The sequence below is a fragment of the Cucurbita pepo genome, chromosome 10, assembly GCF_057944985.1.
Source record: "Cucurbita pepo subsp. pepo isolate OVF chromosome 10, ASM5794498v1, whole genome shotgun sequence".
Classification (NCBI taxonomy): domain Eukaryota; kingdom Viridiplantae; phylum Streptophyta; class Magnoliopsida; order Cucurbitales; family Cucurbitaceae; genus Cucurbita; species Cucurbita pepo.
The window spans coordinates 1,020,253-1,035,106 of record NC_141807.1 but is presented as its reverse complement, the minus strand read 5'-3'; the positions used below and the strand labels follow the sequence as shown (position 1 = coordinate 1,035,106).

At 39.5% G+C, this 14,854-nt stretch overlaps 2 protein-coding genes and 1 pseudogene across 2 annotated transcripts; 1 reads left to right on the top strand and 2 right to left on the bottom strand.

Annotated features, from left to right (window-relative positions):
- Positions 1 to 242: 242 nt before the first annotated feature.
- Positions 243 to 3,553, bottom strand: APE2 (Glucose-6-phosphate/phosphate translocator-like protein). The gene is made up of 12 exons (XM_023688406.2): positions 3,202 to 3,553; positions 3,052 to 3,126; positions 2,857 to 2,922; positions 2,697 to 2,775; positions 2,307 to 2,427; positions 2,120 to 2,215; positions 1,917 to 2,029; positions 1,768 to 1,845; positions 885 to 1,001; positions 693 to 792; positions 516 to 616; positions 243 to 440 (listed from the first exon to the last, which is right to left on the bottom strand). The coding sequence occupies exons 1-12, from the start codon at positions 3,477 to 3,479 to the stop codon at positions 423 to 425; spliced, it is 1,242 nt and encodes a 413-aa protein (XP_023544174.2). The 5' UTR covers positions 3,480 to 3,553; the 3' UTR covers positions 243 to 422.
- Positions 3,554 to 4,003: 450 nt separating this feature from the next.
- On the bottom strand, positions 4,004 to 4,849 carry LOC111803824 (protein DMP4 pseudogene; annotated as a pseudogene).
- An 870-nt stretch (positions 4,850 to 5,719) lies between these two features.
- LOC111803290 (uncharacterized) lies at positions 5,720 to 14,525 on the top strand. Its single transcript, XM_087127772.1, has 2 exons — positions 5,720 to 6,881; positions 11,730 to 14,525. Exons 1-2 carry the CDS (start codon positions 6,124 to 6,126, stop codon positions 13,960 to 13,962), a joined length of 2,991 nt encoding a protein of 996 aa, XP_086983898.1. The 5' UTR covers positions 5,720 to 6,123; the 3' UTR covers positions 13,963 to 14,525.
- The last annotated feature ends 329 nt before the right edge of the window (positions 14,526 to 14,854 follow it).

The following is a 14,854-nucleotide window of genomic DNA, read 5'->3' as shown; positions in this document are numbered from 1 at the left end:
ATGGGGTATTTTAGACTACGAGAAAAATCTACCTCATGGTCCTAGATTCGTATTCTTTAGATAATACAAAATAAAATATATCTCTACTATTTTAACGAAGTATATTTCATGTGACTTTTATCCGGCAGTGCCGAGTACTAAAAATAAAAATAAAAATAAAAAATACATTTTTAATCCTTGAAATTTATGTTTTTTTTTTTTTTTTTAAATTAGTCCCGACAAAAAAAAAAAAAACGGAATAATTTGAACAATTTTGCGGATGTTATGGAGATGGCATTGTTTTAAAATAAATAAAATGAGACAGCAAATGTGTGGGCTTACAATCTGATCATAATTTTCTTCATCTTTTTTGTTGTTGATGGAATTATTTAAAAATTTACAACACCAAATCCACCCCTCATCCCCAAGCTGCTGCTTCTTCTTCAAGCCACCTTTGTTCGCTGTCCACAAAAGAAAGCTTGTTTTAGAGAGGAGAAAGAAGCAAAAGCAAGTAAGCTACTGTATATAGAACTCACTCGTTTCTCTTCTTCCATCTTAGCCTTGATGTATGAGTAAAGCGCCACTCCTGCAATGGCAATGCTGGTTCCAATACCAGTCTGGGTTGAAATTTTGTTGCCTGCCAAGCAACCACAATGTTTTAATGCCACATTACTTGCAGCTATTGAAACCAGAAAATGAAAGGAGTATTTTACCAAAGACAATGATGGAGAATCCGATCACAAATACACGTTTCAGCACATTGCCGACTGCGTGGGTGAGTGGTGCCACCCTCTCCAGGGTGTTGGTTGCTAACTGTCGAGTTATTCAAAGCAAAAGTGTTCGCTTTCAAACCATTGAACTATTCAGCCTTTCTTGGATACCAAACAGACGAAAAGGCAACGTACCTGATTGTAAAGGTGATAAAACATCCCTACCCAGAAGAGATCTGACACGAATTTGGTTACACCAACTTTGGCTATGGCATCGTTGAAACCAAACTTCAACAGCTGAGGCCCCTCCACCTATAAGACCACAAATTACATAAAATTTAATTATATCAATATTCTACGCTTCAACCCACTCATAGGATTGTAAATATATAGAGTTTTTAATCTGTTCGAGTGCTCCATAATATACTTTGTTCGAGGGAAAGATGGGTGAGAGGGCGTCTCACATTGGTTGATTAAGAGGATAATCATGAATTTATAAGTAAGGAATACATTTCCATTGGTACGAGGCGTTTTGTTCCACACCAGATTTTTGTTCTCATTGAGCTCATCATAATATCAGAGTCATGCCCTTAACTTAGTCAAGTCAATAAAATCCTCACATGTCTGAACAAAGAAGTTGTAAACTTTGAAAGTGTAGTCAAAAGTGACTTAGGTGTTGAATAAAGGGTGTATTTTGTTCAAGGGCTCTAGAGACGGAACCGAGCCTCAACTAAGAGGAGGCTATTCGAGGGTTCCATACGTCTCAAGGGAGGCTATATGGTGTACTTTGTTCGAGGGGAGAATTGTTGAAGATTGTTGGGAGGAAGTCTCACGTTGGCTAACTAATTAAGAGGATGATCATGGATTTGTAAGTAAGGAATACTATCTCCATAGGTACGAGGTATTTTAGAAAAATCAAAAACAAAGTCATAAGAGCTAATACTCAAAGTGGACAATATCATATTGTGTTATGTAATTCTTAACAGAAACCAATATTTGTTGGCAAGCAAGATATTCTGTCAGCAACAAAGGTAGAAGTTTAGAAGTTGATGGGTTAGTATAGGTAAGTGAAACTTACAATTACAGCAGGTGGAATGCAGAACAGGAGAGCAATGATGGAAATATAGGCATAGACGTTGGTGCTGTCCATGTCAGTCTGTAAACAAAGCATAGATCAGTTCAAGTTACAGATAGCAGAGTCTAAAAGAGCCAAGGGAAGAAGATAACCATGGCTTTCTTTGAGTAAAGACTTCTGTAGGTAAAGGAGATATTGGAAATCATAGCACTAATGAAGCCAGTCCAGTTAAATGAAAGCTCAGTCAAGGACGCCATTGACACACCTGCATTCATCAATCCAAAACAAAACCATCGTCACGTGAAACCAAATCCATATGACATTAAAATGCAGAGGTAAAGGTAGAAGGATTTACCAATGACAACGGGAGCCAATGAAAGCCACAAGGTAATGGGAATGGATTGCCCCAAAATGAATTGAGAAGCGGCGGCGTTAAAGAACGGTTCCAGAGCTGAAAATCATTGAACAACATTTATAGCGAAACAACAAAATCCAGGAACATGTCGCCGTAAACTGAATCGTTGGTAAATTTGGTGGTTTACCTTTGACTGTGTGTGTGAATGAGACAGCTACAGCTGCAAATGAGACATTGCTAGTGACATGGCCGAGTGCATGACAGAAAGCTACAGGGATCAGCAACTTCAGAAGGGTTGAGTCAATAGGCTGCATGCCAAAACAAACAATCCCTTGTGTTGAGAACAGAGCTACCCTTATACCAAGCTTTTACATACTAAAATATTCAATCAAATCGCTTAAATGTTCGAACCAAATAGGCTACATGACCCGTAAATTTAATTATATCAATACTTCAAAGTACAATTTATCATAAAAATCATTAGGAGAATAAATACCAAGTTTGTTGGCAGCAATTTGAATGAACAAAGTTTAAAAGAAGACAAAATTGGTATCTGGGCTGGAAAGAGTTGACTTACTGCTCGCTTAGGAAGACCGACAGCCCAGCTTATCAAACAGTACACCACTCCGACGAGCAAATGGATCACCGACACAAAACTGCCACGTAAACAAACACTGGATGTATTAATAACTATTTATATATATATATAGAAAACATAGAGGGATGAAATCACATACTATGGATAGGGGAAGTAATTATATATCTTCTTGTTGAGGATATTGAAAATCACGTTCAAAAAGTACCTACACAAAACAAAGGACACCACGGTAATTTCGCACAACCAACTCTAAATTGCCGTGACATAATAATTGCAATCCGGTCTCCGCCGTGCAGGACACGGGACCTACACTACAGACTACACCTAAACCTACCACATGAAGAAGAAGAATCCGGTGACCAACGCCGGATACTTCTCAAAGAAACCCACTGGAGCAACCTTCGCTTCCCTGCAAGAAAATAGGATCAGTTGGAAGGTGAATCTGGGAGCCAGTCCGGTTCATAACTGAGGAAACGAACCTCACCCAGCGGAATCGCTGCCTCCGGCGGGAGAAGAGGAAGCCGCCGCAAAGGCAGGCCGAAGGATCTCCCGTTTGGCCGAGGCTAGATTCTGCGTCGAGAGGTTATCGAGAAGTAGAGACGGCCGTAGTTGTCTTCCCCAAATCAAGTTAGCTCCCTCGGCGATCGGCCTGGTTTGAACGAAGGCGATATGGCTGTTGGTGGTGGTCTCCCTATGCAACTTGCGGAGACTGGAAATGCCGCCGGCGAAGGAAGTGGCGCGTGAGAGGACGTGGGACTCCATGACTACAGCAGCAGCAGCACAGTGTGAATATTAGCGAGAGAGACGCAAATGTTCTTTCGTTGGCTACGACGAGGATTTATTCTGGCGGTAATTTGTTGTGATGCGTATTATTGGATTCAGTGCATCAAGAAGTAGAGTATGGGCTCGTGCAACCGCCAGCTGGGAGGGTTGATGGGGAGGGAGAGTGACGTGGCGGCAGATGGGATGAAGAAAGAGAGAGAGAGGGACTGTGTGTGGCTGCGATTGGGGATGTGGTGGGGTCCAGTTATCGGGAAAGAGAGCGAATGAGAGATGGGAAGAAGCTGAGTTGTCAAAATCCTGAAGGGGTTTGTCTGTATTCAGATATCTCCTTATCATATCCACTTCCACTGTCTTTTCTTTGTGGTTTATATGCCATTGCAAACTCCAAAAAATAATAATAAATAAACTTACAAAAATTTAAAAAAAAAAAAAAAAAAAACATTCTAAATTTCTCCGTATAAAATTATAAACTATAAAAATTAAAATACTTTTAATCATAAACGTGTGAATTTTGAAGGATTTCTTCGTAAATACATTGATTAAAATAATGGGTGGGGGTGGAATGAGTGATGAAGAGAAAATAATGACAATAACAATGAGAATCACACGAAGTATCTCCTACTCCAAGTCAGCATCAGTGCCAGCAAATGGGAATGCCGGCGAATAATGGAGGAACTCCGCCGTTAAGTGGCAGAGATGGGGAAGCCAATTCCATGGCGTCTGGTCGGAAAAAGAACAAACAACATGCTACAAAACACGCCAATCCCAACCGGCAAAGACGTCAAGATCTCCTGCGCCTGATCGGACGGCGCCGGGTAAAAACAGCTCACCACATTCTCATCAAACAGAGCAATGGCTGTAAAAACCAGAATCGACATGAAAGCGTGCAAGAAATCAATAAATCTCAGCCGATACTTGGCAGCGTCCGCAGCCGGCAGCTCCTCGGAGCCGTCGATAATCCACATGCCTTTGAAAGTAGCGAATCCGTAGCAAACATTCCCCTGGCTGTCTCTGAAACTGTCAGTGAAACTCTGAAGAAAACAGGAGAGTCCACACAAAGCAACGAGCGCGGCGGTGAGGTAGCGGGAAATTGAGTCGCAGTTGCCCTGATTGTTGAAAATTGGGGAAAGAAGTTGAAAGGCGAGGACTGTTCCGGTGGGTAGAAGATTTGCCAAAGAAGCAGTGCTTCGAAAGGTTTGGGAAATGGCTTTTTGGATGAGGGTTTTTTCATCTCTTGATGGGATGATCGTTGTTTCTCGTAAAAGGGGTTGGTTTTGATCGTTTGGAGATTGGGTTTCTTGGTCGGCGGGTTTGATCTCCATGGCTTTGAAGGTTGAGTTGATGGAAATGGGGGAGTTTTGAAGTGTATTAATATGAAGTAGAGGAAGATGAGTGGAGGAAAAGTGAAGTTAGTGGTGGCTTGAAAGCAATTGAGACGCCGGAATTAGAAAATTTGTTTGGAATATAGAAAGAATGGAGTAAGATTGAGGCAAGGAAGTTTTGTTGCTTCACTCATATGTTCACGTTGACGCATATCCAAACGGTCGGAGTCGTTTGACATTATAGAACTCTCTAAAATAGCTTAAATCGAACCATATTGTAGCAATTATCATGAAACAACTATATTGTAAAAGTTGAATATATGATTTATAAATGAAAAGTAATATATAAAAAAAGAAAATTGTTCAACAATTCGATGGTTATGTATTCGTGCTTCTTAACGATTCAATGAATATATGATCGAACTATTCACAATATCAATAATAAATAAAATAAGATATGAAAAAATTAATTTTTGATTTACAAATAAATATATATATATAAACTTTGCCACTGAATTTTAACAATTTTCAATTTTATCTGAGAAAAACATCTTAAACTTTCATTATAAAAGAACATTTTTTATACGTGGTTTTTTTTTTTTTTTTTGTATTTTTTCTTTCAGTTTGGCTTTATAATTTAAAATTTTTAATATTTTGACTTTCTCATTAATATACTTTATTTTGAGAAAAATAAAATAAATATCAACCCTACAATTTATTTTTAAATTATTTGAATTTAAAATATAAATTTTTAAAAAACTAAAAAAACAGTTTACAAAATAATTATTTGATTTAACCCAACAAAATAGAAGAAAAAAAAAATAATGTAAAAAAACGAAACCCATTAATTGAAAAAGTAAAAACAGTAAAATTGGCAAAAAAAAAAAAAAAAAAAAGTCAATAATATTTAAGACATTTGTAAAAGATCTAAAATTGAAATGGTTGAAAAGATAAAAGGTAATTTTAAAACATTTATAATTAAGGATAGAATTAAAATTTTAGAGAAAAAAAAAAAAAGGAAATACGAAGGTTATTTTTTTAATAATTTAGTCTTCTTCTCTGTTTTTCATCTTCTTCTCTCCCACCAACCAGGATTTGCTTATTTACGGTTTGAAAAAGAGCTGTAACAATGCCTCAAAAATGGAAAATCCTCTGAAACAGAACCCCACCGCCTCCCCTACCATCTTCTTCACTACTCACCCTCTTCCCCGGAGCTCTTCTTTCAACTCACCCTCCTCCACCATCCTCCCGTCATCGGAACCCCACCGCCCACTCTTCTTCTTCTTCCCCCATTTTCTTCGATGCCTTTACGTCCCCTCCTGTTCCTCCTCTGTTTTCCTCTGTTTTCCTTCGCCCTCAACCAAGAGGGTCGAATTCTCCTTGACTTTAAGCGCTCCGTCGACGCTCATAACAATGCCTTCTCCTCCTGGCACGACGCCGACCCGGACCCCTGTTCCTGGTACGGCATCATCTGCGATGTAGATCATCACGTCATTTCCCTCGACCTCCCCAGCTCCGGAATTTCTGCCCCTTTTCCTGTTCATCTCTGTAACCTTCCGCTTCTCCTCTACGTTTCTCTTTACAATAATAGCTTCCATTCCCTTCTTCCGCCGGACCTCGTCAACTGTACAAATCTCGAGTATCTCGACCTGGGGCAAAATCTCTTAACCGGTTCTCTGCCTCCCTCCCTTGCTGATATGCCTAATCTCCGTTACTTGGATTTGTCCGGCAACAATTTCTCCGGCGAAATACCACCCACCTACGCTCGGTTTCAGAAACTTGAGGCGTTTTCCCTTATTTTGAATCTGATGGGTGGTGTGATCCCTCCGTTTCTTGGGAACATAACCACTCTTAGGATGTTGAATCTGTCTTACAACAGTTTTGAGCCGGGAAGAATCCCGCCGGAGCTGGGTAATCTAGTGAATCTTGAGGTTCTTTGGTTGACGGGTTGTAACTTACAGGGGGAGATTCCTGACTCGCTGGGACGGCTCAAGAATCTCGTTCTTCTTGATTTGAGCATTAACAATCTTTCTGGGTCGTTCCCCCCAGCGCTGACGGAGTTAACTATTAAGAGGATATTTTGCGGTGATAATTAGTTAGAATATATCTCAGATATTTAGGGAGTTGTTAGTATAGATTTGATTAACGGTATATTTTATTTATTTACCAGATTTAGTTAGATATATATTTTTTCTATTTTTAGGTATTAGTTGATAGTTTGTATCCTATATAAACGTGGTAAACCTGAATGAAGATCATACTTTCGATCCCAATTCTATTTCTATTTCTCATTCTTAACATGGTATCAGAGCACCGATCTTGGTGTTCTTAAATATCAAAATTTCCTTTATGGCGGAATCAGCCAAATCCAGCTTCAAAATTTCGGATGTTGATTTAAAACATCCGTACTATATTCATCACTCTGATCAGCCAGGATATTCACTTGTTCCAATCAAATTAAATGGAGCAAATTATCAATCCTGGAGTAAATCAGTTATGCATGCTCTTATTGCCAAGAAGAAAATTGGCTTCATTGATGGCACAATTCAGGAACCGTCCCAAGATGCAAATTCAACCGAATTCGAACTCTGGAATCAGTGCAACAGTATGATAATATCTTGGTTAACTCATTCCGTTGAAGCAGATATCGCTAAAGGCATTATTCACGCCAAGACAGCTCATCAAGTGTGGGTTGATCTTCACGATCAATTCTCACAAAAGAATGCTCCAGCAATTTTTCAAATACAAAACTCGATAGCAACGATGTCACAAGGAACCATGGCACTGTCAACATATTTCACCAAGCTCAAAGCACTCTGGGATGAACTGGAAGCGTACCGCACACCATTTACCTGTAATCAACGTCAAATACATATTGATCAACGCGAAGAAGACAAGTTGATGCAATTGCTCATGGGGCTCAATCAGTCTTATAAAACGGTGAGATCTAACATATTGATGATGTCTCCATTACCTAATGTGAGGCAAGCCTATTCATTACTTGTACAAGAAGAGATGCAGCGTCAGGTAACTTCCGAACCTACTGAGAAAATCTCGATTGCATCAGCAGTGCAAAAGAAAACAATATATTCAAAATTCGCCAAGGACAAATTGTGTGAACACTGCAATAAAAGTGGTCATACAATTAATGAGTGTCGAATTCTTAAGTTTCACTGTAAGTTTTGTGATAGAAGGGGCCATACAGAAGATCGGTGTCGACAGAAAAATAATTCTGGAAGGACAAGACAAGACAATCAACACAATAACCGTGGATATCGATCATCTGCAAATATGGCCGATGTTTCACAGTTGAATACAGAAGAACAGTCACCTAATTCCATTCCAAATTTTTCTTCTGAGCAATTACGACAGATAGCACAAGCCTTATCTGCAATCAATCATCACCCTTCTGGTAATTCTGATAATCACATCAATGTTGCAGGTTTGTTTCCCATATCTACATTATCTATTAACTCTGCGAGTTCTAATTCATGGATTCTCGATAGTGGAGCTACAGATCATATAGTATCAAAATCTTCTGTTATGACTGAACCAAAGGCTGCCATCATGTCTACAATAAATTTGCCTAATGGAGAGACAGCACGTGTGTCACATACTGGCAATATTTCCCTTAGCCCTAACCTTCAATTAAACAACGTTTTATGTGTGCCTTCATTCAATTTAAACCTAATGTCGATCAGCAAACTTACCAATAACTTGAAATGTTATGTCACCTTCTATCCTGATTCTTGTGTTATGCAGGACTTGGCTACGGGGAAGATGATTGGCTCGGGTAAACAATTTGGAGGTCTCTATCATATTTCTTCATCTCCAATCAAATCTTCAGCTCATCAAGTATCTCAGTCATCTGATTTGTGGCATTTACGCCTAGGTCATCCTTCCTTTTCTCGTTTTAAATTTCTAGCTGATCAATTGCATCTTAATAATGCGAGTTATTCTCATAATTGTAGTATCTGCCCGTTAGCAAAACAAACTAGGTTGTCTTTCCCAAGAAGTTCAATAACAACCCATTCTGCTTTTGATCTGATACATTGTGATGTTTGGGGACCACATAAAATTCCTACCCATTCTGGTTTGCGTTTTTTTCTCACTATTGTTGATGATTTTACTCGATGTACTTGGGTTTTTTTAATGCAACATAAGTCAGAAGTACATCATTTGTTAATGAACTTTGTTAAATTCGTTCAAACTCAATTTCATACTACTATCAAGATAGTTCGATCAGACAATGGGACTGAGTTCCTATCTTTGCAACCATTCTTTACTTCTTGTGGTATTGAATTTCAGCGCACTTGTGTCTATACTCCACAACAAAATGGAGTCGTAGAACGCAAGCATCGCCATATCCTAAATGTAGCTAGGTCTCTTCTTTTTCAGTCACAGGTTCCACTTAATTTTTGGGGAGAGTGCATTTTAACGGCTGTTTATCTTATAAATAGAACGCCATCACCATTATTATCTAACAAGACACCCTTTGAAGCACTCTACAAACGACCACCTACATTTCATCATCTTAAAGTTTTTGGTTGTAAATGTTATGCAACTATAGTACATCCTAAGCAAAAATTTGAACCTAGGGCAACTCCTTGTGTTTTCGTAGGATATCCTTGTGGTCATAAAGGTTACAAGTTGTATGACATGCAATCTCAGAAATTCTTTATCAGCCGTGATGTCAAATTTTGTGAAGATGATTTTCCTTTTTCATCAGCTTCACAAACTTCGACATTAGTTCCTTCGACTCCTATTGTACCACTTCATGATCCATCCTACTCAAACATCCATCCTCCACCTTCTATTCCTTCACCTCCTACTCCTCCTTCACCTCCTATCCCTTCACCTACTACTCCGTCGTCTCCTCCACCTTCTCCAGATTCGCCCACTAATTCCAATCCTATCCCACTTGATACATCAGCTCCACTTCGACGTTCTACTCGTACTAAACAGCCTCCAGCTTGGCATAAGGATTATGAGATGTCTTCTGGAGCCAATCATTTAACCTCTAGCTCAAGTCCCGGCACTGGCACCAGGTATCCCCTTCATCATTACCTTTCATTCTCTCGTTTTTCTCCTACTCAACGTGCTTTTCTAGCTCTTATTACATCCCAGACAGAACCTAAAACCTATGACGAGGCAGTTGGCGACCCGTTATGGCAGCAGGCTATGAATGATGAAATTGCAGCTTTGGAACGTAATCATACATGGTCTCTCGTTCCTCTACCACTTGGTCATAAAGCTATTGGTTGTCGTTGGGTGTACAAAATTAAATACAACTCTGATGGTTCTGTTGAACGTTATAAAGCTCGACTGGTAGCAAAGGGATACACTCAGGTTGAAGGTATTGATTACACAGAAACATTTTCCCCTACAGCAAAACTTACTACACTTCGTTGCTTACTCACTGTTGCTGCTGCTCGAAAATGGTTCACCCATCAGTTGGATGTTCAAAATGCCTTTCTCCATGGTAATCTAGACGAGGAAGTTTATATGTCTTTACCACCAGGTCTTCGCCGACAGGGGGAGAATACAGTATGTCGGCTCCATAAATCTCTTTATGGATTGAAACAGGCTTCTCGCAATTGGTTCTCCATATTTTCTACAACTATACAAAATGCAGGCTACACTCAGTCCAAAGCAGATTACTCTTTGTTTACTAAGAGTAAAGGTATTTCTTTCACTGCAGTTCTAATCTATGTTGATGATATTCTGTTGACAGGCAATGATCTCGAAGAAATTCAATATCTCAAGACTAGTTTACTCCAGAAATTTCTTATCAAAGATTTAGGAAATTTGAAATATTTTCTAGGCATTGAATTTTCTCGATCTAGAAAAGGGATTTTTATGTCTCAAAGGAAGTATGCTCTAGACATACTTCAAGACACAGGTCTTACAGGAGCACGTCCAGACAAATTTCCTATGGAGCAAAATCTGAAACTTTCTTTAACTGAAGGAGAGAAGTTGAATGATCCAAGTAAATACAGACGGTTGATTGGCAGATTAATATATTTGACCGTCACTAGGCCTGACATAGCTTATTCAGTTCGTATGCTTAGCCAATTTATGCATGAACCAAGAAAACCACATTGGGAGGCAGCTCTTCGAGTTCTGAGGTACATCAAAGGCACTCCTGGTCAAGGACTTCTACTGCCATCTGAAAACAATTTAAGATTACAGGCATATTGCGATTCTGACTGGGGTGGTTGTCGAACTTCCAGACGATCTATTTCTGGGTTCTGCATTTTCCTCGGAAATTCAATTATTTCTTGGAAGTCTAAAAAGCAGACTAATGTGTCCAGATCATCAGCAGAAGCCGAGTATCGAGCTATGGCAAATACTTGTTTAGAGTTAACTTGGTTAAGATACATTCTTCAAGACTTGAATGTTCCACTGTCCGAACCAGCATTATTATATTGTGATAATCAAGCAGCATTACATATAGCAGCCAATCCAGTTTTTCATGAACGTACGAAACACATTGAAATAGATTGTCATATAGTTCGAGAAAAGTTACAAGCTGGAATCATCAAACCGTGTTATGTTTCGACCAAAATGCAATTGGCAGATGTTTTTACTAAAGCTTTGGGAAGACAGCAATTTGACTTTTTGAAGGACAAGTTGGGTGTGATCGACATACACTCTCCAACTTGAGGGGGAGTATTAAGAGGATATTTTGCGGTGATAATTAGTTAGAATATATCTCAGATATTTAGGGAGTTGTTAGTATAGATTTGATTAACGGTATATTTTATTTATTTACCAGATTTAGTTAGATATATATTTTTTCTATTTTTAGGTATTAGTTGATAGTTTGTATCCTATATAAACGTGGTAAACCTGAATGAAGATCATACTTTCGATCCCAATTCTATTTCTATTTCTCATTCTTAACATTAACCCACATGTCCCAGATTGAGTTGTTTAGCAATTCGTTGTCCGGTGCGTTACCAGATGGGCTTTCGAAACTCAAGTCGTTGCGGTTGGTCGATATTTCGATGAATAAATTCTCTGGGCCTATTCCGAGCGACTTGTTTGAGTTGCCGCTCGAAAGCCTTAATGCGTTTGAGAATAAGTTCGAGGGTAGCTTGCCGGAAAGCATGGGGAGGTCGAGGACTTTGACAGAGGTCAAGCTATTTTCAAACAGATTCACGGGGGCGTTACCAGGACATTTGGGGAAATATTCGCCTCTGGAATCGTTGGACATTTCCAACAACTTCTTTTCCGGCAGGCTTCCCGAGGCCTTATGTGAGGATGGAAAACTGTTGGAAATAATGATGATCAACAATTTCATTTCCGGCGAACTCCCGTCGAGTCTCGGTGATTGCCACTCCCTAACCAGGATTCGATTAGGGAACAACAATCTTACGGGTCATGTACCTGAAAATTTATGGGGACTTCCAGGTGTTGTTCTGCTTGAACTTGCAAACAACAGCTTCTCTGGTCCAATCTCTAAGAACATAGCCAATTCCAAGCGGCTGAGTTTGCTTCTTATTTCTAATAACAAATTCTCAGGAACAATTCCAGAGGAGTTTGGGTCTTTGGAGAATCTGGTACAGTTCGCCGGTGACAATAACAAGTTCGTAGGGAATTTCCCTGAGAGCCTCACGAAAATACATACGCTTGCCAAGTTAAATCTTAAGAACAACATGCTTTCGGGGTTGATTAGCAGCAGGCTTGATGCCTGGAAGAGGCTAAATGAGCTGAATCTGGCTAATAATAACTTTTCTGGGCAAATTCCCCGGGAAATTGCTAACTTGCCTGTGCTTAATTACCTCGATCTTTCAGGCAATCAATTTTCAGGGGAAATCCCATATGGGTTACAGAACACGAACCTCAATGTTCTTAATCTATCATACAACCACTTAAATGGGACGCTTCCTTCCTATTTCGAGAGTGAAGTGTATAGAAATAGCTTTCTTGGTAATCCTGATTTGTGTAGGGATGGAAATGGAGCGTGTCGTCCAATTAAATCTAGTAGAGGAGGAGGAGGAGGAGATTGCGATGGGGATGGAGTTTGCATTTGGATGATGCGTTCCGTTTTTGTATCAGCAGGTGTAATTTTCTTTGTGGGAATGGCTTTCTTCCACGTCAAGTACAAGAAATTCCTCGCCTCAAGAAGTCTAAACAAATGGACAATGACATCGTTTCAAAAGCTGTCTTTTAGCCAGGACGAGATTGTGGGTTCCTTGGATGAACACAACGTGATAGGCAGTGGCGGCTCTGGCCAAGTTTACAAGGTTGCTCTCACCAATGGTTCCACCATTGCTGTTAAGAAGCTTTGGCCCGAGGTGTCGAACGACCGCAAGAGCTTCGATCTCGAGAAAGTTTGGAGTGAAGATGATGTTTTTGATGCAGAAGTGGAGATTTTGGGTAACATCAGACATAAAAACATAGTGAAACTATTGTGTTGTTGTAGCAATGGAGTCAGCAAGCTTTTGGTGTATGAATACATGCCTAATGGAAGCTTAGGTGATATGCTTCATGACAGTAGAAGTGCGTTATTGGATTGGCCAACAAGATACAAGATAGCCTTGGATGTTGCTGAGGGGCTGTCTTATCTTCATCATGATTGTGTTCCTCCAATCATACACAGAGATATCAAGTCTAATAACATCTTGTTGGATGCTGATTTCGGAGCTATGATAGCAGATTTTGGAATAGCTATGGCTGTCGACGTATCCGAGGTTAAATCGATGTCGGTGGTTACTGGTTCTTATGGTTATATTGCTCCAGAGTATGCTTATTCATCGAAAGTGAACGAAAAGGGCGACATATTTAGCTACGGGATGGTGATCCTTGAGCTGATAACAGGGCGGCGGCCAACCGACCCCGAGTTCGAAGAAAACGGTCTAGTGAAATGGGTATGCAGCAGTTTAGAAAAGGAAGGCATGAAGCATATTGTAGACCCGAAATTGGATTGGTGTCACATGGAGGAAATGTTGAAGGTCCTCAACATTGGGCTCCAATGCAGCAGCCCTCAACCTGTGAACCGCCCAGCCATGCGGCGAGTGGTTAAGCTGTTGGAAGAAGTTCGTATGGATAGCCACCCGATGATTGGAGGGAGAGAGGGAAGATTGAAGCCATATTGTTTGGATGATGTTTCAGATAGTGAAAATGTGGTATAGTTCTTTAAGTTGATATCAGTTCGAAGAAAACGGTCTAGTGAATGGACTCGCTACGTATCGTTGTCAGTCAGCCTCAGTCTCAAGGGTTTCAAAATGCATCTACCAAAAAGATGTATTTACACGCTCATATAAGAAATGTTCCGTTCTCCTCTCTAACCTATGTTGGATTTCACAATCCACTACCCCCTTGGAGGCTAGTATCTTCACTGACACATCGTTCAAGACCTAGCTCTAATACCATTTGTAATGGTTCAAGTTCACCACTAGCAGATGTTGTCCATTTTGGCTTTATGTATCATCATCAGTCTCACGATTTTGAAACAGAGGTTCCACACTTTTATAAAAAAAAAAAATGTTTTATTCCCCTCTCCAACCGATATGTGATCTCATAATCTATCCTTCTTAGAGGCTCAGTGTCCTTGCTTCGACATGGAATCTCACAATCCACTGTCTTTAAGGGCAAGCGTCTTTACTGGCACACCTCTCAAGACCTAGCTCTGATATCATTTGTAACACCACAATTAGCAAATAGTATCACTTTGGCCTGTTACATATTGTTTTCACACCACTTATAAACAAGGTTTTGTTCTTCTCTCCAATTGATGTTAGATCTTGACAATCCACTCGAGTGGTTAAGTTAGGTTGGTAGTTTAATTAGAATAATTAATTGAGTTCTAAAAACTTGTTAAACCAGAACCAAAACACATGCACTTTTTATAAAAAGTAGAACATAATTAAATGCTTAAGCTATGATCAACTCAAAGTCAAAACCATGGTCCCGCAAAACAAAATTAAAGCATTAGAAATGGTAAAAACTATGTTTTAAAAAAATTAAATAAATTAGGGTGAAAACTATCCTGTATTTATGAAATTATAAAATAAAAAAAATTCT